At 37.9% G+C, this 24,253-nt stretch overlaps 1 protein-coding gene across 5 annotated transcripts in view; it reads left to right on the top strand.

The window, feature by feature from the left end:
• NPAS3 (neuronal PAS domain protein 3) overlaps positions 1–24,253 on the top strand; it is an 888,952-nt gene that overhangs the window by 106,991 nt on the left and 757,708 nt on the right. For 3 of the 5 annotated variants that reach the window (XM_006117663.4, XM_006117664.4, XM_075926949.1), the window contains exon 2: positions 1,403–1,492. The exons of the other annotated variants lie outside the window; for them this stretch is intronic. In XM_006117663.4, coding sequence (XP_006117725.2) covers positions 1,403–1,492 — 90 coding nt within the window. The remainder of the gene's footprint in view (positions 1–1,402; positions 1,493–24,253) is intronic. 5 annotated transcript variants of the gene reach the window in all.

Here is a 24,253-nt window from a genome sequence, read left to right as displayed (position 1 = left end):
AAATTTTTGTTCAATTTAAGCGCAGCTGGCCAATTTCTGTTCGAATTTAGATTCCATGCAATATCACTGAAGTCACTGGGACTGTGGGATTTATGTTGATTCATTTTTTGGCCTGGTATTTTCACAGCAGGATTTTTCCTTTTTTTTTTCTAGTGTTTTTTTAAATAACTGAAAAAGCAGAGAAATAACTTTAATCAGAACTATTACACAGTATTGGCCAAGAATATAGAAACCCTGAAGTTTAATGCCATGGAAACATTGCGTTTTTAACTCAGTTTCTTCTATAACTTTGCCTAGGTTTCTGCAACGTTAAAATAACCAGCTTTTTGGGGAGAACCAAAAATTATCAAGGTGCTATTAAAATAAATATTCTGCTTACAGAATTTTTAGTTATAAGATTGGCTTGGAGATATTAAGATAACAGTGCTCAGAAACTACATGTAGATAATGTCTATGAAAGGTTTTAGAATGATATTAACAAAATACTACTCAGTTGGTTAAACATTTTTTTACTTGTATTCTTTACAATGATACATTTTCAGCTACCTTCCTACTAAATTTTATTTTTTCCAAAAGGGAAAATAATTTTTAATTTGTAGAAGATACAAAATCACCTAAAAAGTTAATTGCATGTCAGAAAAGTTAATCATAATTTGTCAGTTGAATATTATTTTAAATGAATTGTTTATTTTTAAAACAATGTTGATCTTTTTTTAGCCGAATTATAACTTTTTGGTTATAAGTAAGGGAGCTGAAGTGAAATACAAGGCAAATCTTTGAGAGATTTTAAGGGCCTAATTTCACAAGGTGCTAAGCAATTTATGAATGATGCCAAGTGCTTTTGCCATCCCTTGATGTCAATGGAAATTAAAGCCATAGAGCACTATTCAGATTGTGATCAGCACCTTTAAGATCAGACCCTAAAAGGGCCTGGCCCTTTGTTACTGAAGTCAGTCAGAGATTTACTGTTGACTTCAGTGGGAGCAGGCTCAGGGTTTTAATTGGCTGGAATTTTTAGTCCTTGCTCAGGCAAAACTCCCATTTATGTCAGTGGGAATTCTGCATGACTACACATTGCAGTAGTCAGCAAAGCATGGCAATTAGCTAAGTAGTATTTTATTTAACTCACATATGTAAAGAATGCATTGAGTTTTATATATGTGAAATTCTTTGCCTCTTCCACATTCATGGCTTTGAGAAGAGAAACATTGTTCTTGTGGAGAACTGAGGTTTTGTTTACTCTCCTTGCAAATTTAAAAAAAAAAAAAAAAAAAAAAAGGGGGAAACCGCTGGATGTGTGTGCACAATGCAGATGTTAAAATTCAACATACTTATTGTCCTGCATTACAGTTGACTGTAGAGAATCTCTAGTCATGTATATCTGTTTTTGATACCTCTACAGAATAACTGTCCAGCATCCTCTGCCCAACCAATCAGAATGTAGGAAAATCTACAGATATGACGGAATCTACTGTGAATCTACCTACCAGAAGTATGTTGAAATCTGTGTGAGTCTTACCTCTGGCTCGTGCATTAGTGCTCGTGCTCTCCCGCTATCAGAAATTAAACATGTATTGAAATCTTATACTTCTATTTAAATGAAAAACCACTAAAACAGGGATAGAACATTGTTGTTTAAATCTTTGGAATTGTGCTCTAAAAGTTAAAAAGCAGATTAAAAATCCTGTGACTTAATTAAATGTCTTCTGTATATTGCAGTAAACAAGCACGTATACAGTTGAAAATCTAGGCAAAGTATATTGCACAGGTGTTTCACATCTTAGGGATTTGAAAGGTGTGTTATGTATAAATTAGCTGTCACTTTTTTCAGTCGTGTAATGGAATGATGAGTTGTAATTTGCATAATCCTTTAAGAAGTCAAATTATACTGTCATGTAGCAGACTTAACATGCTAGCTAGGATTTCGTAGCTTTTCAGCTAATTAGTATGTATCTTACAGGGCAGTTAAATTGGAGTTGTCCTCTTGCTTTGTCGGTTGCCTTTGTCCATTGCCTAATGGTACCTGCATTTGTGACTAACTATCAAACATTACTAGTGCTTCTGATGAAAGTACTGTAGATGTCTATTAATATGAGTAAGCAAATGTAACATGATTTGACTTTCATTACTTATAGTCAGCGGAGTTTCTTTTTGAATATAGCAAGAATTATAATCTTTCATTATTAGATTCAATAATCCATTTCCAGTAAGAATTGAGATATGACATTTAATAACTATATTATAGATTCTTCTGTTAATATTTTGCAAATGCATTACCACTTTTCTGATTTTTATTGATTTTCCAAACTGTTTGCTCTCCCTTAATGTTTAATTTTTATATTCTAATTCTGTTCCTGTTTTGTGGCATATTAAATAATTTATCTACAAGGAGATAAAGGAAACACTTTAATTTGCTCAAAATAACTTAATTTATAGAAAAAATTGTGTTTACATTTTATCTAGAGGATTCATTGGCAAGACAGCAATATTTGTTGTGGTTTTTCACTTCCTATATCCCCCTCAATTATTGTGTTGCCAGTTTGATGAATTAATTTAGTGATTGGAAAATCACTACAGTAATAAAAGTTTTGGCTATAGAGTGGATGAAAGATAATTTGTAAGAAAACAAGAATTAACATTTTCAATAGTAGAAAAATGTGAAATCAGAACCGATCCAAAGATTTCTCAATTGTTAATCCACTTGGTGGACCACAGTAGTAGTCTGACTTACTGTTGAGTCATCTGATCTTCCTCCATTTTTGTTGCTTATGGAGGTAAATTATATAATTTTTTATTCATGAGGTACATTGATTTATTCAACATTCTGTTGATTTTTTTAAATCTGTGATAACTTCATAAGCCATGATCCAGATATGGCACTATGTAGCAGGGGTAATCAGTTATTTTTTATCAGGGACCAAATTTCTTAGTGAAGGTACAGTCAAGGTCCAGACTTCAGAGCAAATAATAATAAAAACTATATTGATAATAAGTAAATAAAAAGATTTTGGCGTCAGTTCAAAGGCATCTGGTGATCCAAATTTGGCCCATGATCTGCCTACTTACTAGCCCTTCTCTGTAGTGTAGTCTCTCGGTAGAATTTGAAGATGCATACACAGACATTTTGGAAAGGTGATGGTTAAATGGGTGTACTGAACTTATCTTTGAGCAGTAGTTTTATTTGCTATACACCCGTTCAGTAACTATAAATGCTTAATGATTTATTTAAGTCTAATATTAGATGTAGATTTGACATCAGCTGTTCATGTCAGTTTGTACAACAGCTTCATGACTCTGGAAACTGTGACTGTGGAGATATAATTCTTGGCACAAGGCAATGGATAGTAGTCTGGCCAGATTTGTTGGGGGTTGCAAGTGATGGCTTCATTCCAGACTCTTACAAATACTTTGATAGGCATAGTTGTTAATAACAGCTATCATTTGCAGTTGGTGTAGTTGGAGTACATAGCAAACATGATAGCAAGAAAAGTGTCTTGAGTGTATATTAATTACAGGCAAATATTGGAAAAATAGTCTCAACATTTTAAGGTTGATATTCCAGTTGATATAATAATTAATCTTGAAAGGATTAGATTTTTATCAGTAAATGTCAATAAATGTGGATTTTGACATTTACACACAAACTGTCAGAAAAATATTTCCCTTGATAATAGAAATTTACAGATTAGCAAGGTAAGAAAATGTCTGCTTGAGAAAGTATTAGAGCATCATTTAAGGAAATTTACTTAGTATTTTTACATATGAGATAATTTGTGTGTTAACAGTTATAAATCTTTAATTTTTTGAAGTTAAGCAACCGCTATAATTAAATAATTATTGTTTGACCCTGGAATAATTTCCCACCACACTGAAAATTTAAATAGCTAAAAAATAGAAAAAAGTTTAAAACCCATAATTTTGTTCAATTATAAAATTTTAGATCAGTAAAAATAAAATTGATGTTATCCATTTATATTATCAAAAACATAATTTGACTTCTCCCAAGCTTATTACAATTATTTAATGTATTATATCTTAGGTTGCTTATTTCAATTGTTATGAACATTATCGTTCTATTAATGTCACATAATAAGTATTGGTTTTATGGGAAGAATGTAATATATTTATCTTTATTGACGTTATATAGCAGGTTTTGATTTTTTTCTAACATTGATAGAATTTGTTTCAGATTATTTTTAGCATACTATTGAGGATAGCATATATGTAGCATATTTAATTGCTGTGTGCTGTAATTTATATTTTTTCATTGCTAATGCTATTGGAAACTCTTTCTTCAGATCCTACGGTCATTTATTTCCAGTGATATTAACATTTAACTAGTGTCATGGAAAACCTTTCAGTAAGAATGGCAGAAGTTTAGATGTGAATGCTTTCAATCTTAATTGGAACTTTTGTTACTGTGCAGGCACATATTTTATGAGAGGTAGAAAGAAGTTGGTTATTCATAGCATGCTATTACAATGCTCTGCCATAAACATGTTTAAATCTTTTCATTATCATACTTGTTGCTTTAGTCTTGCTAAATTTCAGTTTTTCTCTAACAGTGTGATTAATTTCTATAGGCCTGCTTCTGTGCACCTTTCATATCACAAGGAGTTGGGTCAGTTGTGCAGAACTTTCAGCAAGCAAGAGGTCTCTCACTGGTGCAGCAATAGCTATTTCACAAACTATATTGGGTAGCACAGGTCTTAGCATTCACGAAAAAGGGGATTTCAAGAAGGACATTGGATGTGTAAAGATTCAAGGCCATCACTCTCTACATGTTATTTAACCAGAACATCTACACAGAAGCCACTCTGCTTTACTTCTGATGACGGTTGTATTTAATGCTGGAGGTACTGCAGTATTGTCACCAAGCAACATTATGCAGAATAGTGCCGGACTGGGACCAGAGTGAAGTTTGAAGGCTTATTAATATAAACAATTTTTTCCATTCCCTAAATGTGAAAAAATTAGGACTGTCAAGCACTTAAAAAAATTACTCATGATTAATCGTGCGATTAATCGCGTGTGCCTCCCCTTTGAAACGCCACCCCGGTGTTTCAATGGGGCAGTGCTGCATGGAGCCCAGGGAGGAGCTGGAATTCTCCGCTGACCCCGGGCTCCATGCAGCGCTGCCCCTTTGAAGTGCTGGGGCAGCATGTCAATTGAGAGCCCTAGAAAAAAACAATAGGATGAGGTCCTGTGCTCTCAGAATTTCACATTGTACCGTGGACCTAAAAAATGCATTTTCCATAGAGGCAAATACCACTTGGAGTCTTAAGTAGTTCAACACTTACAGTAACAGTTTATTGAAAAGGGTTTTAGCCCTACTGGACAATGCATGTGGTTAAAGTCCCAGTGCCTATCACTGAGTATTATAGTTCAAGAGATACTTATGTAAGAGATCTGTGTGTAGTGAATATGTGGAATAACCTTTACTAACCTAAATCCAGTACTAGTGAATGTGAACTACTCACTATCATTTTTACTCACACTTTTTTCTTTTATTGACATCTTGTGCCTACAAAAGTAACAGTTTGTGACACTGTATTTAAATATATTTGGTGATATGTGTGAAATAATTTTACACAAGCATGTTGCAGCAAAAATTTCTGCGAGGAAGTGTACCATACAGAGATCATTATTAAAATCTTTAAAAGTACTGCATTTAATAGTATTAAGAAAGATGTCAAATACTAAAGTAACACTATTTATGTAGGCAAACCTTGACATATTTGAATCATGACTGTTGTATGCTGCCTATGACTCTTGTGCAGATTACTCCAATTGATGTTATTGTAATGTCCACCAGGGATTAAGGTGAATACCTAATCCTAAAAGCCATTGCAAAATGCCCATATTAGCCTGATGCCCACCAAAAGTTCATTTTGTTGTCACTAAAATAAAATTAGAAAGTGATCATTAAGTTTGTTTTCATATTCAGTGTCAGATTGAAAGAACTAAAAATGTAATATCACTCAAAAATTACAGTTTTGCCTCTGCAGCTAGATACCATTCTCTTATGTAGGGAACAGATATTGGATAATGGTATTTTCAATCTAGCATAGGAGGGCAAAGGATGATTCAGTGGCTAGAAGCTGAAGTCAGACAAATTCACACTGGAAATAAGGTGCAATATTTTTACAGAGAGGGTAATTAGAACAGAAGAATGTCCGTAGTGGGTCAGACCAAAGGTCCATCTAGCCAGGTATCCTGTCTTCTGACAGTGACCAATGCAATATGCTTCAGAGGGAATGAACAGGACCCTTAATCATCCAGTGATTACCCATTTGAATAATTTACTGAGGGTTGTGGTGTATTCTCTTCCAATGGAAATTTTAAAAACAAGTTTGGATGTTTTTTAAAAGATATGTTCAAATTCAAAAAGAATAATATTTTTTGTGATTGGGGGTATTCTATTGCTGTACAGAAGGTCAGACGAGGTGTTCACAGTGGTCCCTTCTAGGGATGTAAATATGCAGAGAAAAAATTAACTGGTTAACTGTTTAATTGCAGTTGGTTAAGCAACTGGGGTCTGGTCAGCCCACTGGGTGGGAGGCTCTTCCAACCTGGTCCTCAGTGGTCAGGGGAGCTGCTCCAGCTGACTGGCTGGGGTCCTACCAGCCGATCCACAGTGAGTAGAGGGCTGTCCCACTTCCTTGTCCAATTAACTGGTGAGCATTAGTTCTCTGCTGACAGTGTGTTGCCCTCTTTGTCATATGAGAAACTCTTTTCTATTTGCCTAAAACTCTGGGGGCTTCAGCCCTGGTTCACTTCCATGGAGTGCTGCAGGGCAGTCAAAGATAGAGGAAGACAGGGGAATAGGCCTTTTGGAGGCAGCTAGTATGTGTCGGAATATCCTCTGCTCTTCCCCTCTGGTTACAAAAGGCCTTGGGCAACATCAGATTGGCAAAGTAGTTCACTGTTTTGTAGCCCTGATCACCCTCACAGAGTGCTGTATGGCAGAACAGCAGCATCTCTGTTCATCTTTATGGAGCACAACAGGGCAGATAAATCTGTGTTTGGTACCTTTGCTTATCCACTCACAGCGCAGCATAGTGAATAAGCCTAGAAAGAAGATCCGGTTATGAATCTGATTCCTCTGTGCACACCTCAGAGTACAGGATGGAGGAAATTTTCCTTCTAACAGGTCCTTTACAGGAAATGTCTTCAGTTCTAGGCTGGTTGGGTCTGCTCTCACTGTCATTCCCTTGATGACCTCAGAGCTATTTTCTAAACCAAGGAGAATTAGGAAAGGCATTGGAATAATTGCTACCCTTTGTGAAGTGAGATAATCGATCTCTGCTTCATCCTGTTCCTGGTCACAAAGAAATCTGTTGGGAATGGACCAATGTTTGAGTTAGAATACCTCTGTATGTTGTCAGTAGAGATCAAGTCCAAGATGCAGAAGGCCATATCCATTTAATCAACATACGGGATTTTTCTGTTCTCAATAGGTCAGAAGGAAATCTTCTCCATCTCCTCACTTATATGTCCTTATATACTTTACCTTGTTGGATGACAGCATTTTCAGTTCTGATTTTTTGATCAGGCAGCTGCTCCCAGAGGAACACACTTTTGTCCTTATATCACTGTCTATTGAGCTTAATGTACAAGAACAAAGCAGTAGAAGAAACCCACAGAAATGAGCAGCTAAGATTGGAGAATCACCGCTTGGTACCAGATAGGGAAATGCACCAGCTCTGTAGATAGCTATAAATCTGAATGAAAAGTGGTGACCGTGTATTAAGATTCAGGAGTGATGGGAAGAATTATGACAACAGTGAAAAAAGTTGTCTAGCTCAGAGATACTGCCAGCCTTTCCCCTCATTTCATTTGTAGATGATGATGCCACATATAATTTTTCTGTTGGCCTGGGAGCATGTGAGGCCTGTAGATCTTCAATACGCTCTTGTGTCTCACCTGACAGATGAATGAAGAGTGAAATAACTTTTGCAATATGCAAGCTGCAGAGAGTAGCCATCATGTCTCATGGCAACTTACAAGGTTGTGTCATGCACTCAGGAATAAGAAGAGTGCTAGAGGCTTGGAGATAAAATATGAATGTTTGGAGCTCAAAGTGATCCAGTATGGCACAGTTTTGAGACATTTTAGAACAGATTTCCTATTAATGTATGTAATCTGATATGTGGAAACAGGCTTTCATCCTTCCACAGGAAGTTACAATACAGTTGGACTGGGCAGAAAGCTTTGACAGAAATTTTAAATGCCACACCAGAGGGGTCAACTGAAGAAAGCTAGGGCAAGTTGAGTGGGGGCTTTTCTTTGAGGTAACAGTCTCCCCTGTGTTGATCCTGTTTGTATCTCTTCATTTTAAAGATAGTCATCAATTTTTCCTCTCAGTGAGCCAAGGGTCAAAATATCAGCTGCCCTGTCTCAGAACTGGAAAGGAGTTTTGTCTTCTCAATGCACTTGGCATGAAAATATATAGACCTCTTAGTGGGCTAAAATATATAACCACATAGTGCCATTGGAAAAGTAAGCCTCCCAGTCTATCATTTCAGAATGACTGGCAAGCAGATGGTCATCTATTTGCCCATATTCAGTTATCTGAGTTGGACATCCAGTCCAATTCTTGGCTGATGCAGCATTTGGGAGAATGATGCTACAGGAGGCAATCCCTTGATAACAGAGAATAAAGATAATATATGTTTATAAGTTGTACCATTTGAACCTCTCTAGTCTGGCACTCTCTGGTCTAGCAACATCCATGGTCCTACATGATTTTAGTTAGCCATATGTCCACTTATCATGAGCGTGGCCAAATTTCCAGTGGTCCCAGCCACCAGTCCTGGCTCTCAGTGTTTTGTGCTGTTATTTAGTTCTAATTCATCCCTAAATGTCTTCAAGGAGCCCAGTAAGCAGTGGAAGTGTTGGTAATGCTGCTAGACAATATTGTCCTCCCATGGTTCATCAAATTCTCTGGTTCAGCACTAATAGGTCCCAAGGATGCTGGACTACAGTGGTTCAACCGGTACTCTTATTATCTGTCTCCCTGAATGTGTGCTGCTATTAATACCCCACTGTAATAGATTAGAGTACTTTATCATAATGGGGAATATGAAAATTTATAGTTTTTGAATAAAAACCATTTCACAGATATGCCTGACTCTGGGCAGATTTTTCTGTATTACAATACAGGCTCCAATATGACTTATGGGTCATTAAGAAATTTTGAAATTTCATTTAATCTCTACTTTTTTTGTAATATCTACCTGGAGTTAATCTTGAAATGAATTTGGCATTGTCAGTTGCCCTACTTAGCAGTTACCCTTTCCTGTGGAAATGATCTTAAACAGGTTTAGATGGGACCACACTCTTTCAGAAAAGTCTAGTCACAGTCTGATGATTCTGTGTTGGGAAATGTTTCCTAGTATTCTGCCTGATTGTTTTCACATTCCACTTCCACTTCATAAATGTTTCCTTCAGGTTCATGTTGCTGTTTTCTAAGATGGAAAGGTCAATTCTCTTGTTTGTGGCTGAGCTGCTTTTTATGTACTTTGCAAAGTTTCACTTTGTGGCTCACCCTTCAGTAACAACCACTCTTACAAAATCAAGAAATATTGGTATCAAAGGGACCAGCATGATCAGTTGTGGACAACATAATTGAGCAACAAAATCAATTAATTGGCTTCACTAAAGTTTCATTTTGATGATGTGACTGAAACTAGCACTATTTGATGAAAGTACACATTGAATCTCTCTAGTCCAGCACACTCTGGTCTGGCAACATCTGTGGTCCAGTAAGATTTTAGATAGTTGGATGTCCGCTTATCGTGAGTGTGACCAAGTTTCCTGCAGTCACATAAAGTTAGTTTACAGCTGCCAGGCTTGGCTTTCTTTGTTCTGTACTGTTATTTAGCTGTAATTTACTGCTAAATTTCTTCTAAGAGTCCAGCAAATAGTGGAAGTCTTGGTAATGCGGCTAAGCCTAAGCATGGTCTTTTATGCTTTATCTGCTTATTCTTTGTGCTAGTACACTGAAAGTATATAACAACACTAACACTTTTGTTACAAAGAGAGCTGATAAGCCTTGGCTAGGCATAGGCTTATATAGAGTATATCAGTATAGTCATACATTATTAAGCAGTATTACAAGCGTTTCATTTATTTGCCTTGGTGAAATAAAAAGAACCTACTCATTATTATAATGACCTCCTATGGTTCAGGAAATTCTCTGGTTCGGCACTTTTCAGGTCCCAAGTGTGCCAGACTAGATAGGATCAACCTGTAGTTAAGTATGTATGAGAACTGTGGGATCTCAAGCACACATTAATGGTGAAAGTAGTAGAACTACCTTGTACCTTTTGTAAGCATAGATGGCATACTTACCATCTGATTTAAAAGAGGTGAATATGCTGTTATTTTGCTGCCCAAAATTAAACTGTATTATACAAGAAATAGAAGTTCTCTACTGAATGAGCTAATGTACGAAGGTGAGACAATCATTAAAGGAATTTACTTCATGTAAAATGGCAAGAGCTTAAGCATATTTTATCATGTATGTAATGGATCATTTCTATGCATCTGTCACTTGCTAGTTAGTAATATATATAAGCAACTATATAATCAATGTAAGTGTAAACCTAGTTTAGTTTGGTTCGTCAGACCTTTGCAAAATGACACTTCGTTTTGCTCAGTATCCTGTTCAACATTTGAATTGTCCCTAATTTGCATATAGGACAAGGATGACTCTACAATGAGACATCACTATGATGCTGGAAAATATAACCAGGATAAAAAGAAAGTTCCCCAAATTGTTGTCAAATATCAACATTGATAGTTTTGTTATTGCTATGATTAGTCGATAAAACTTGTATAATCGAGGATATAATACATAATCTTATATTTGGTCATAGATATTGTTAATCAGTAATATGTAAGGAATCAGAAAAGAAGGGCATTGATAGACAGACTGTGTAGGGTATCAGTTTGAGTATAAAAGAGTATATGGAGACTAAAGACTTTACCTTTGTTTGTTAACAGCCTTGTCTGTGCATATTCAGTCAGAACATTGCCCAGGTGTATCTCAACTGTTCACTGGCAAGTGGCACTTTTTACCTATGCTGAAATAAATCTGTTCCCTGGATCTGAAATCTGGAGTTAGCAAGCAGTGGTTGCCTGATTTGTTAGTTTCATAAGGTAATTTGTGGGCCTGGGTGGTGATTCTGCAAGCATCCTGTTTTGCAACATTTCGGTTAACCAGTTAAACATTCCATTTAACCAGTTAACTTTTTAACTGTGAATTTACATCCCTACTATAGTACTGAGACACCAATCATGGACTGAGATGCCATTCTGCTGTGCCTGACCAAAACAAAAATATGGTCCTGTCTCATTATAACCCCGGAGTTGTTTTTCCTAAGTCTCTACTCCAAAATAAAATCTTCCGTGCTGGAAGTCTAACCAGTTTCCTTGCTTCCTAGATGTATGATCTTGAATTTAGATGTATTAATATGTTATTCAAGCAAGCCCAGTTTACCATGAAATCCAGATTGCTCTGTAGAAGTGACCTGTCCATATAATTGTTTACCACTTCATCAGTTTTTGTGTCATCTGCAAATTGTACCAGCAGGGATTTGGTTTTCTTCCAGATCATTGATTTATCCCTCTGATCAGGTGCACTAGAGGGGATAAAGAGCTCCAAGGCCTCTTCTGCATAACATACTAGGAGTTAGGCATAATCCACCTTTCTGAGCACTTATATACAATGGCTTGGAGCAGACTAGTGCTGCCTGCTTTAAAGTCTCGGTTTCACAAGGTTATAGCAAATCACATAGTCCTAACCTCTCCAGCCCTAACCCTCTGTGTGGGTTGGTTATGATTGGGATCAGTGCCTAAATGGGTTAAGATTTCGTCCACTATCCAGAAAGTATTGTACCTTTAAAGATTATTCTATTCAGCCATTGACTTCCTTGCATCCCTGCAATATGGCTTACCTCATTGAGAGCACAATTGAGTCCTGTATATTTAGGGTTTATATTAACATCCTGTCATAACTCTTTTCAGCTTTGCCATGATTAAATTGATACTGATTTTGTTCCACACAGAGCCTGACAAATATCACTAAATAAACAATGTGAGGAAAATTTTAACTTAGTTTTAGTTAACTGCTTTTACAAGAGCAATAGACTTCCTCAGTTTATAGCAGGTCTTCATTTGGAGTTGTTAAAGTTTCCCCATAAAAGGGAGATTGTTCAGCTCGAGAAAATTAAGGATTAAACAGAATTTTAATCTTTTCAAATTGGGATCCAGGAAGCATAAGTTCTATTTTGGATGCAGACTGTTCAGCAACTTAAAATTGTATAATTACGCAACTTTGTAATATTAAAAAGAAAGCAAATATGAATATTTTAATGAGAATAGGATAGGAAGATGAACCATAATTTTATCTTTAGCAAGTGTAATGAAATAGTGAAAGCGGTATAATTTGTATGAAAAATAACTTCACATATTGTCAAAAAGTGCTGCATTAATATACAGAACTTCCCCATATCTTTTGAAAATAGGTGAACAAAAGGGAAGAATTTGGTTAACAGTGAAGGGAAGACATGATGTTTTCAAACTTAATCTTTCCTAGTGTATTATACTACAAGAGATTGTTTAGATTAGGTACCATTTGCCGTCATTTTTTTACTGAACTTTGTGGAGTCATGTTTCAACAAATGACATTGGGTCTGTGGCATCTCTCAGGGTGCAGATTGTGGTGCAGAATAGCCTGACATGCTGTATCATGCAGTGTTTATTAGACAGCTGCTTGCCATTTATAGTAAATATGATATATAGGAAATTAGTTCCTTGCTTATACCCTCTTTTTAGCTGAATGTGTATTCAGTGTGAAATTTACCTCATTCTGCACAAATGTCAATGAAATGGACTTTGCGAGGAAGTGGGAGAGTGGTTTAAAATTCATTCTGCAGTTTGTAGGCTAGCTGTCTGCGCTGCATCCAGAGGTAACCCATCCAAAGATGAATAGCAGCTACTGCGCATCCATGTCTTTGTGGAGATTTTTGCTCCATTCCGGCTTGTTTTTACAGGTGGTATGGCCCATTATTTCTTTTTATGTGTCTATTACGAGTGACTTGTATGTGACAACCTTATTCAGGGCAAATTAAAATGTAACAAACCCCACTCACTATTATGGGCTTGATGGTAGACTAGTTCCCTAGGTGTTCAGTAGCGTGCTGGGTGTACCACAACCTTAGAGGCAATAGCTTTCCTAGCACTAGGCCCTGCAGGCTGAAGCCCTGGGCATATTCCCAGAAACACACTTGGTGTAAATGAGAATTCCTTTAGTAAGGCAGCCAGAATAAAACTTTCAAATACTCAAGTTACAATTTCTCTAATGGGTTATAGTAAACAAAGCAAGTTTCTAACAGAGCCCCTCAGGCCAGTCTAGTACACTGGTCTAAAAGCAACTAGCATTATAACCCACGGCATGTAATGCTGTTGTAGCCATATTGGTCCTAGGATATTACAAAGATAGGACAGGTGAGGTAGTATCTTTTGTTAGCCCACATTCTGCTGCTGAGAGAGGAACTCAAAAAGCTTGCTCTCTCACCAACAGAAGGCAGGAATAAAAAGTATTTTCTCACACACCGTATAACAAGGGATGTGAAAGTTACCCTCATCGGTTAACATTCACGGTTAAACGCAGGCTTCTGGGATGCGCGGGAATCTAGTTTAAAAGCCAGCTCCCAGCGCACACCAGGTCCTGGGGAGCTGCCTGCTGCCATGGAGGCAGCAGCGTGGGGTGGTAGACGGGAGCCAGTACCGTGGGGGGAGCCATCTACTCGTGTGCAACGGCTCCCAGGGAGTTGACTGCTGCTCTGCATGTAACTGTGTAACCACTGACATTTTCAGCAGTTACACGGTTACTTAATTACACACATTTGAAGTACATCCCCACTCATAATCCCTTCACTCTTTTCTTTGGGCTGCCATTACTAGTTCATTGTCCTCTAACTGTGACTACTTCTGTCCCTGCCAGCTCTCAGGCTTTCCAGCCCACCTCCAGGTTTCCTATCTGATCTTCTCTCCACAGATAGATCCTAAGTTGCTTCTGCTCTCCCTTCTCCCCAAGCTTCCTCCTGAACCCCATAGAAGTCAAGGTGTATGTACTTCCTTTTCCTGAGGTTATAAGGGCTTCTGTTGATGGGATGTTGAATTAGGGAGTTAACAAAGTGTTTGGTAATGAACTAGTAGATTCATTACCACATTGTCATGTCATGTATTGTCATGTCATGTAGTTGAAAACTACAGAAGAACACATAACACACTTTCTGGCTGGAACTAATTGAATGTATGGAGCCATAGAAAGATAATCAGGTTTCACCCTTTTATACACAGTCATTGGTTCTCAGGTTCCATTACTACAGTGGAATGGGAAATACTATTGCTTTGTGGGTTTGTATTTTCATTTTCCCAGGGGATTTACCTGCCTCATTGTCCTTTTTTCCTCAGTATCATGCTAACAGAGGCATTCAAGACTAGCAAACTTGTTCCCTGAAGTGAAATGGTTGTTATTGTTTAAGAGAGAGATGAAATAGACAAAATACTTAACATGTTCAATATCTAGGTTATTGATTTAGGTCTGGGGGAAAAAGTGAGATTGATTTTGGTCCTTTGTGTCAGTTGATTTCAAAGTCTACTACAACCAGGCTTCCACTCTGAAAAATTGAAGAAACATTAGCTGTTTCAGGATCCTTAGGAAGAATGTACTAAGTACTTATTGGGATAAAGAGTCCCAAAGAGCTGCATTGCATTTAAAAATCAATCCTCTTTTTCATAATATAATTAAATCTCTGTTGTATGAGAAATTCTTGTTGTATAGTTAAAGTATGGGTGAGAAACCTAATCTTCTGAGTTGCTTTACGTATTTCACTGTGCCCTTCTTGGAAACCTGAATGATAGTATGATTTTCTTCATTAAGTAAATATTGGGTCCATAAAACTTGAGTCTGATGCAACCTATAGGAAATTCCAGATAGTTTAGTCATAAAACCAAACAGTGTAAACAGAGACCTGTGCTTGACATTTTCAGATTGCTCTCACATTCCCAACTCCAAAGATACTTGGAATGAAAAATCTAGCTTCGTCAGGCAGAATGGTTTGCTGCTTGCCCTAGGCAATGCATAGGTCTCATAACTAAGAAACCTTGTTAGGATTATCATAGCAAGAGGCTTGCTAGTTTCTAGTGGTAGTAGCAGCTTTTAGAGTTGTTGAATTACTTCTTGATTGCTACTGATAGCTATGTGACAGGCAGACCCTGTAAATGGACAGAGGCATGTCTGATTGATATCACCCCAGATAGTATCAGCCTTGTATCCAGGCTGTGTATCAGCATTGGTGATAACTGTGGCATTGAATTGCTATAGCATAAGGTAATCATCCATAAAAAAGTGCTACTGAGCTGCTTTAAAATTCGCAGCTGGTGGATTCTTCTGATGGAGGTACAGTACTGTAAACAAAATCAAAATGGTTTAAGTTTATCAAACAGCTTAAGGCAACTTCATTAGTCTCTCATGAAATGCCTGCAGGATGACAGAGATCTTCTGTGGGGAGAAGCAGCAAGCCAGCCAGTCCTGGCATAGAATGTACCTTGGGCACTAAAAATGAGCTATGTTTAATTAATTTCAGAGTATCAAGATTAATATTAAATATTTTGATATTTGTGTGTGTGTGTCCGTCCGTCCGTCCAAAATTTCCTTAACAGTATGCTGGTAGGAGATATTGATGTCTTACAGCGGTGGTCATGTAGGAGAGGAAAAAAAAACATTCTAGGAAGTTCTGTTCATCAACAGGCTAGGTTACTAGGTTATACATGGTGGTGTTCTAGTTAATATCATGTATGGTTTGTTGTAATTTGAAAACCATAAGGACAGCCTCTCTCCCAAAAAGACCTTTTAAGAGTTGCACAGAAAAAGGTGATTTAAAGTAACCGTTCACAGTTAATGAGGAGAAGTTAATCAATTGGGCCTTCCAGTTCACTAGCCCATGTTTGAAAGTGGTATGGAGATGCCCTACTCCAACAATAGTTTTAGGAGGCACAATCCTTTGTTTAGTCCAGGTTTCCAGAGGGAATATGCCCAGTGCTGTATCTTGTAAGGGAACGGAAACATCGTCCTTTGTCCTCCCACCTGCTTTTGTGTGTGTGGCTGTTTACACAAGTCATTCCAATCAGGTGAATACAACTATTACAATTGGGTCTGGTCTTGAGGTTGCAGGTGGGGCAGCTCCTTGCAACCTTGTTTCACTTGCTTCTAGAGAAGATGAATATAGTCTTCCTGAGCCATGGTTCAGGTTCTGGTTACCTATGAGACCACTTGGATTATGTGCTGTAGTGAAAGTTCAGATAAAATTATGCACTTTTGGATTTCAGTGTCTGGTGACAGGAGGCAGATCACTGTAAGTGGAGGTTCTGTAGTTCTGGAATTTTCTTTCTATTGTTCCATCAGACTCAAGTTTTATGGACCCAATATTTACTTCAGCTGGAATTTTGAGAGCTCATAGCGTCTGAAAAATTAGGTCCTACAGTTTTACAGTCATCTAGCAAATTCGTATGAAAGTGATGTAGCCAGTCCTAGTTTATAAGCAGCTACTGCCAGATTACATATTAAAGATTTAGTTGGAAAAATATATGGATACTTTAAGTAGTAAAACACTTAGTTTAATGCTGATCTCCTTTCTCCATCTGTAAGTGGAACATTGTTGTGTGGTTTCTATGCTGTTTCCTTTTCTTGGGTTCTCCTATTGAAGGGAACTGACTTATTTATTCGTTAATATGGCTAGTCTTTTGCTTTTAAAAAAATGACAGATGCTCACATGTGACCCCGGGCCATACCACTTGGAGTTGTTGTGACTCACATTTAACTAGTTAATGAACTAGTATGCACTAGTAAGTATTCTTGTGTTTTGGAGGGCTATATTAGGATTTTATAAAACTCTATTGCCAAGTCAAGGGTTACAATTGGAGAAAACTCTAAAACAGAGCATTTCTTTGGTTTAAAAAATGGGATCACAATGATACATGGGCAGGAAGAGTGAAGCCTCATGCAGCTTCAGCATTTAGATCCCCATATATTCAAGTACCATAGAAGATGTAGAGATTTTAAGATGTTGAAAACAAATTTCCTTCTATGGATGCTAGAACATTTTATAAAATCAAAATGGAATCTTTTAAATCTTTTTTCTACTCTTTATCTGTTTTACAATTCTAGAATTTCCTTTTAATGTCATTAGTGTTGATTATTATTTTGTTTCAGAAATGTGTCTTGAACAGGCTTTTATCTCTCTCTCCATTCTTGCTCATAAAGCTGTTACTGCTTCACCACTGTGGCACACAGCTAATGCTCCTTCCCCTTCCTTAAGCCTACTGCAGTCTCACTGGCCCCATTGTCAATCACTAGCTGGATACTGAGACACATTTTTACAGCAACCTCTGTCAGTAAACAGAAAATATTTTGAAATATCCAGAGTAGACGCTGAATGTCAGCCTTCTGACTGGCCTGATTAAACAGGAGAATTGACAGTGCCGAGGTTTTGTTGTTTAGCTTTTTTGTTTTGTTTTATTTTTAAATTTACAAATAATGGTTTGGGGGCTAGCCCAAATAATAAACAAAATGAGACTTTATTGGCAAGGAGCCTACTTTGGTAGCTGGCACGGTGTCAATACTACTGTTTCTGTCTTCACTTTTTATTTCTTTGTAAATCAGAAGTGGCCAATGTGACTCTTAAGTGCAATGTGGAACCCTCCACAAAATGAAAAAGGAATCAGAATACTCTGAAAGTATTGGCACATTGTCTATTGTCACATGTCTTTGGTAAGGTTAAAGGATTATAAAAACAATGGGTTTTTTTGCAATCCAAAATCTTACAACAAACAGTGTTGTATATCTTTATATGAAGTAATGCAAAAGAGATTTTGGACATCCTGGAATAATGGTACTTAGTCTTTATGACTGGAGGAAACCACGCTCACAAGACTTAGGTATGCAAAAAGCCACACATGGTTTTTTTAAACCATTTTGTAAGAGGATTGTGGAAGCACATGGCATATTGCGTAGTAAATCTTGTATTAGAATGCAGCAAACCTCTTGTTGAAGAGTTGCATGGGTCTCTTGAGCCAGAGAATATTGCTGTCCTATAGATATATTGTTGGAAGATGCACTGAAGTGCAGCCTTCTTGTTGGTTGATAAATGGAGATTAGAATCATCTACTAGACTATTTTATGGTACTTGTTAACAATATTTACCTTCCTAAATTGATTCAGTATAATCCTTGCTATGGCTTTGCCTCATTTCTAGAAGACATATAGATAATGTGGTACTTATATGAAGTCTTACATGTCACTGAAAAACTGCTCCCCCTCTTAGTTGAATTGTGCAGCAGGATTGTATTAACATAGACTTTGGAACATTTGAGCTCCCATAGGGTATGGTGTGTGGTTGATATGATATGACTTGCCTTCGACAGTTGTTTTAACAAGATATCCTTCATAGAAAATATACCAAGCTGAAAGGCATAAGTGAGCGACATTAGTAAGAAGCACTGTTGGCAAAATTCTCCACTTTCATCTTTATCTGATTAATTCAAGACTGAGTGTTACATTGAAAGAAAGTATTTTTAACGTAATACAGTATAAAGTATGTTTATTTCTTAAAAATACCTTTCATATTTTACAGGAGATGGTGTCTTGTAACTTAACTGAAAAACATTCCAAATAAATAAGCATTTAGTCATTTTGTTTTTGACAAGCCTATAGTTTAAACTCAAACTGTTGCTGTTTAAAATTAGTTTATCTTCTCCCAGGTCTCTATAAAACTGTTTTAATAATATACTTATTAACACTTTTGTAGTATTTGGCACATGTATCACAGAAGTTAATTTACTGTTCCTGATACTTAAAACTGTTTTAAAAACAGATAAGCACTACTGAATACAAAACACTTTCTCGGTTTGTGCAAATACGAAACAAGATTTGCATAGAGTGCTGGTATTACAATTATTAAAAATACATCTACACCAGTAGTTTGGTGGGAGTGTGAGCAAGGTCTGCACTATTAGCTATTTCCTTTTTCCTAGTAAGGTGCAGAGAGTTTGGAATCTAAATTTTGGACTCTGTTGTGAAATAACTGATGTACATTTTTATTTTCAGTTTTATATGGTTTTTCCTTGCACAGAGTTATTGTGTTGGCTGAGAAATATTCAGCAAAAACAATAGCTGAAATACATATCTGTGTACTTGCATTAGAATGGCTTGATAGGCCATGAACTTGAGAACAAATTTCAGATAGACAGATTGTACTGTCTCTTGACTTTGTACTGCAGAGAAACACTTAGTGCTCAGGGAGACTATAGGCTTGAGGGTTTGGTAATGGAATATGGAGACCTTCACCTCTGGGTCACCAGTTTGAATGTAACACAGGTGGGTAGAAACCAAAAGTCATTATTATCTGATGGCTCTTGCTGGCCTATGTGAAATGAGTTGGTGGTCTCAGTCAACTTCTGAGAAGAAAAATGTCACCATCCTCATAGGTCTTACAAATTGGCTGCCTCGCTGGATGTCTTGGTTGAAAAACCAGTGACAGAATGGGTGTGGTCACTGAATTATCCTATCACTAAAGTGATTCCTCTAGGTGAGGGTGTGGAGGAACTGTTGAAGCTTGTTAAGCAGGATCTATTTTGTGAGTACATTTTTAGTACTATGCAAGTGTTAATACTTTTGGCTCTTACTGTCCACCATTTAAGTGAAAATGCCACCTTAGTTTTCCCTCTTGCTTAACTTCCCTTAATGTGGCTTGCCTAAAATAATTAGAACAAGATACAGGAAATGGAGAAAGAAGCGGTAAATTCTTACATTTACAAATGTTAGTCATGAAAAAGGTACGGTGGATTTATCTGGCATGTTCCTCCACCAGTGCAGGAGAAAATATATTATTTAGTTATACAAAAGAAAGATAAGTAGTGTATTCACTCAGTTCATGTTATTACTTATATTTGAACCAGCCTATATTGACTGTGCCGAAAAGCATAAAGCACCGATCTTTAGATGAAATGTGCTAACTACTACCAGTGCTGGACCGAGCCATACTTGTACTTACCACTTCAATCAGGCACCCCCCCATAGGTTGGCATCTCGGGCAGCTGCCCGGCTAGCCCTCCCCCCCTTAATCCGGCCCTGACTACTACTACTACTACTACTAGATGTCCTCACGATACTAATTGCTTGCAGATGATAACACTTTCACTACATAAATGCAAGTTCACAACTTAGTTGTTTGCCTTGGGGATTGATAAACTATACTCTCTTCTGAGCTGAGGTGAATTTTTCGCCATTTGCAACTTTTTTGTTCATAGTCTTTTTGTCGACCTTCCTGAGAGAAAACCAGAAAACCTTTTATAAACTCCTGATTAGATAATGAGGCTCACTTGCCCTGATGGATGCAGATTCCTCAAGGATCCCAGCTGCTTTTCCTTAACTTCAAATAGTTGAAGGAGGCACTCTTGTCCATATGCTTCAGGAGCTCCAATTCTCAGCTCTAGTCCAATCTAGTACCAGACCTAGTAATGATCTGCTGTATGGAAAAATAAATGTAGTGTCACATTTTCTCTAGGAATAGCTTTTGGTTCCTTACGGTTCGCTTCTGGAATTGGCCTGACACATCTGCCTGAGTCAGCACAGATTCCTTAATGGGAAAATGAGATAGGAAAAGCATTTTTTTCCAAAGGAGTGACCAGAGTGGCTCCAGATGCAAGCAAGCAGGATAGTAGCCAGATAACCATTTCCAGGGGGCACTGTGATATGTGCCACATCTCCCCCTCCTCTGCAGTGGCCAACAATACCTTTTTTTCCTCAGATGCTGTAGTGGGGTCAAAAATGTTGCTTGGTGTCCTCCTTCTCATCAGCTGAGCAAAAAATATTAAACAGCTGGCTAATCAGCAGAGCAAATACCAACCCCCCCAGATGTCTGGTAATCATGGCAACCATTCTACTTGCCCACTCATAGAACCAGTCCTGAACATGGCCCCATAGAGTCCAGGGTACAGTCTATCACAGTAAGCTATCAGTACATTATGCAGCAACGCCAACCCCAGCCACATGGATGTAGACATTTTTGGAGAATCAGGAGGCTTTGAGATGGTTGATGAGGTTACCATTTTATTTTTTTTGTTCAAGTTGCACTGATGCAGTATGCTGCTTAATTTTTCTCTACATGGCAATCATTCAGGGTGGAGTGATTTAAATCAAGGTTCCCACTGATACTTCTTCACATATTTCTTCAAACAGTAATGCAAATCTAAAACATGTTAATTTATAGCTCAGTGCAATATTTTACATAATCTAAGAGGGTATACTTTGTGTAATTTTTTTAAGATAACTTGATTTTTATTAATTAGGGAAATAGGGCAGCAGCAGTACATTAGGAATGATAACAACTAAATCACACACACAAACGCAATAGCACTTATGTTTTATTAAACTAAATCTTAAATGTTACATAAATGTTTTGCAATTGCTGCAGTCTCCTGAGTTGCCAACTGATGGCTGTCCTTAAACCTTTTTTTCTCAAATTTTTAACTCAACAGACAAGTCTTCAGAACACTAAATGTACGTCCTTAAATCTTCTACAACTAGCTCTCATCTTCCCCACTCCCACTGTGATTTTGATGCAGATTTAATTCTAAGTTATCAAAAAAGCTAAGGCTGTCTATTCTTAGAGTGCACTTAATTTAGGAGTAAGCCCCATTGAAAACAAGTATTGAATGAGGTCCCTTTGGCAAAGCTGAGTTATGCTGAAGTAAAATAGACAATAAACCTAATCCCAGGTTTATTGGTTAATCATCTAGTTGTTTACACCAGTGGTTCCCAACATTTTTTATTCTGCAGACCGGCAAACCCATTCACAAACTTTGGTGGATTGGTAACTTTTATTTGCATATTTGCATGCTCATTTGTCGGTCTGTATTATAAAAAGCCCCTTGTGATAAGATATAATTGTAACTGTTATTTTTAAATGAGAAATTTAGTATTATATTGATGATGTAAAAAATTCAATTTAAATAAAATCTGATTTAAATAATTCCTGCATAGTCTCAGTCATTCATGACTGATGTTCACTGGTAACAGTATAAGAGGGTGCTATGATGTTTGTATAGGAAGATGTAAATGACATAGTAAATAGAAGTCTTCCTTCGGAATGAATAGTGAATGAATGTACTTGTAAAGTCATGTTTTGGGGAGATACTGTCATTTGGCTGATACCTTGTGTTCTTTAAATGATATCCTGACACTTGTCACAAAACAAGATATATTAATTGCTGATAGTTGATCCTCCAAAAGTTGGAAGGTTTGGTATGGATAAGACCCAAAAATGCTTTCTCAGTGTATCCGCAAAATTATATGAAAAGTCGTGAGTGAACTGACATTCAAGATTGCTAATGTTGCTTGATTCCAGTGAAACAAGAAATATCAACACGTGCTTCCTCAAGGAGTGCCCTTCTGAGTGCTCCACTGTAGGTACTCTTGTGTCCCTGTTCTCCTGATTGGAGAACTTTGGGTTAGCCTGCATATGCAGCATATTGATTGTATATTATGTGGGTAGACAACTTTCAATTGGAAGTGTGAACTGTGTGCCTCATCAATTCACTTGTTGCAAAAAAAAAAAAAAAAAAAGATTCTCACCAAGTTTCCTAAGAATATGGTGCCTTTAAGCGTGGGGAGGCTTTTGTCCAGCTTGCCAGGTGGAGGAGAGAGTATAACATTTTAGAGGTGAGGGCAGGATGTGGAGAGGGGAGAGAGTGTCAGAGGTTGCAGCCTAAAGGGGAACGGGCCAGTGTGGTTGGAAAGGGTCAAGTCCAGAGGCAGAAGCCTCTTTTCCCCAAAATGGGCAGAGGAGCACCCATCATCCCCACTCCTTGGAGCTGGCAAAATAACAGGGTTAGTCATGTCATGCTGTTGGCATCATGTTGGTTGCAACTTTCTAGAGGTCTTTCCCCTCACTAACAGATTGACCAATGTGGATTGATTAAGGATTTTTTTCTCCTTCCCCACCATGGATTTGTGGAGGGCTTTGTTATGGTGAGTCGGGAAGGGAGTATGGTTGTGATTTTGCAGGTCATTATACAGGCAGTCCCCGGGTTACGTACAAGATAGGGACTGTAGGTTTGTTCTTAAGTTGAATTTGTATGTAAGTCGGAACTGGTACATATTGTAGGGGAAACTCTAGCCAAACATTTCTCCAGAGCTCAGTTTTATTCTCCCACCCCTCACTTCCCTCAGTCCTTTATTCTCAAGCTGAGGTGTCTGCTGAGAAAAGACGCTCTGTGTTTCCCTCATCTGCTGGGGAGGAGGGTGCTAGCTTCGCGTCTCCTTGGTCTGCTGGGGGGGAAGCAGCTAGTGCGGGGTTGCCTCACCTCATTTTTAAGTAGGGATCCGATGTAAGTTGGATCCATGTAACCCGGGGACTGCCTGTATATATAAATGTAGAGTGGATTTCCAGTGCCGGTGCTCTATAGGGAAGGGATACAGTGACCAGATAAATTGCTTAGTAATAGGGATGTAAGTGTGTAGCCATTTAAATGGGTAACTGATAAGCATGAGCTACATGGCTCCTGAGGCAGCAGCGTGGGGGGCATACTTAAAAGGAGACAGCATACTTAAAAGCCAGCTCCCAGCGCACACCAGCTCCTGGAGTGCTGACTGCCACTCTACATTGCTACCTCTGTATCAGAGGCAGCAGAGCGGGGCAGCAGCCAGCTCCTAAATTACACACATCTTTACTTGGTAAAGGACTTAAAAAGTAGGTGTTGGTTAGAGGAGCAGAATGAGAGTGGGGGGTGGTTTGGGGCCAACCCTCCTCCCTTATAGCCTACGTTAACCTTAGTTCAGGGGCAGGGCAGAAGGGAAGATCCCAGGAAGTGGTTGTCTGGGAACATGGATGGAAAAAGATAGGGGCTGGTGGAAGCCCCTTAGGTGCAAATTGAATGATCGCAGAGTTACCTCCATTTGTTCACTTTTATCTGCCAGACATCTAATAATAAAATTGCACCGCGTTGGGGACCACTGACTTACAGTGATCGTAGCTTAAATTCTTGTGCATGTTTGTTGTTTTTCAGAAGTGTTAGTTGCTTTGTCATGTAGTTCTGAGTCATGCAGCCTTTCCCTCCTATTCACACCCAGAATGCTTATAGCTACAGCTGAAACTATGGATGATGTTTCAGGGGCTGT

This window comes from Pelodiscus sinensis, chromosome 4, assembly GCF_049634645.1.
Source record: "Pelodiscus sinensis isolate JC-2024 chromosome 4, ASM4963464v1, whole genome shotgun sequence".
NCBI classification, from domain to species: Eukaryota; Metazoa; Chordata; order Testudines; family Trionychidae; genus Pelodiscus; species Pelodiscus sinensis.
The sequence above is the reverse complement of the archived record's forward strand: the minus strand, read 5'-3'. Positions and strand labels throughout refer to the sequence as shown.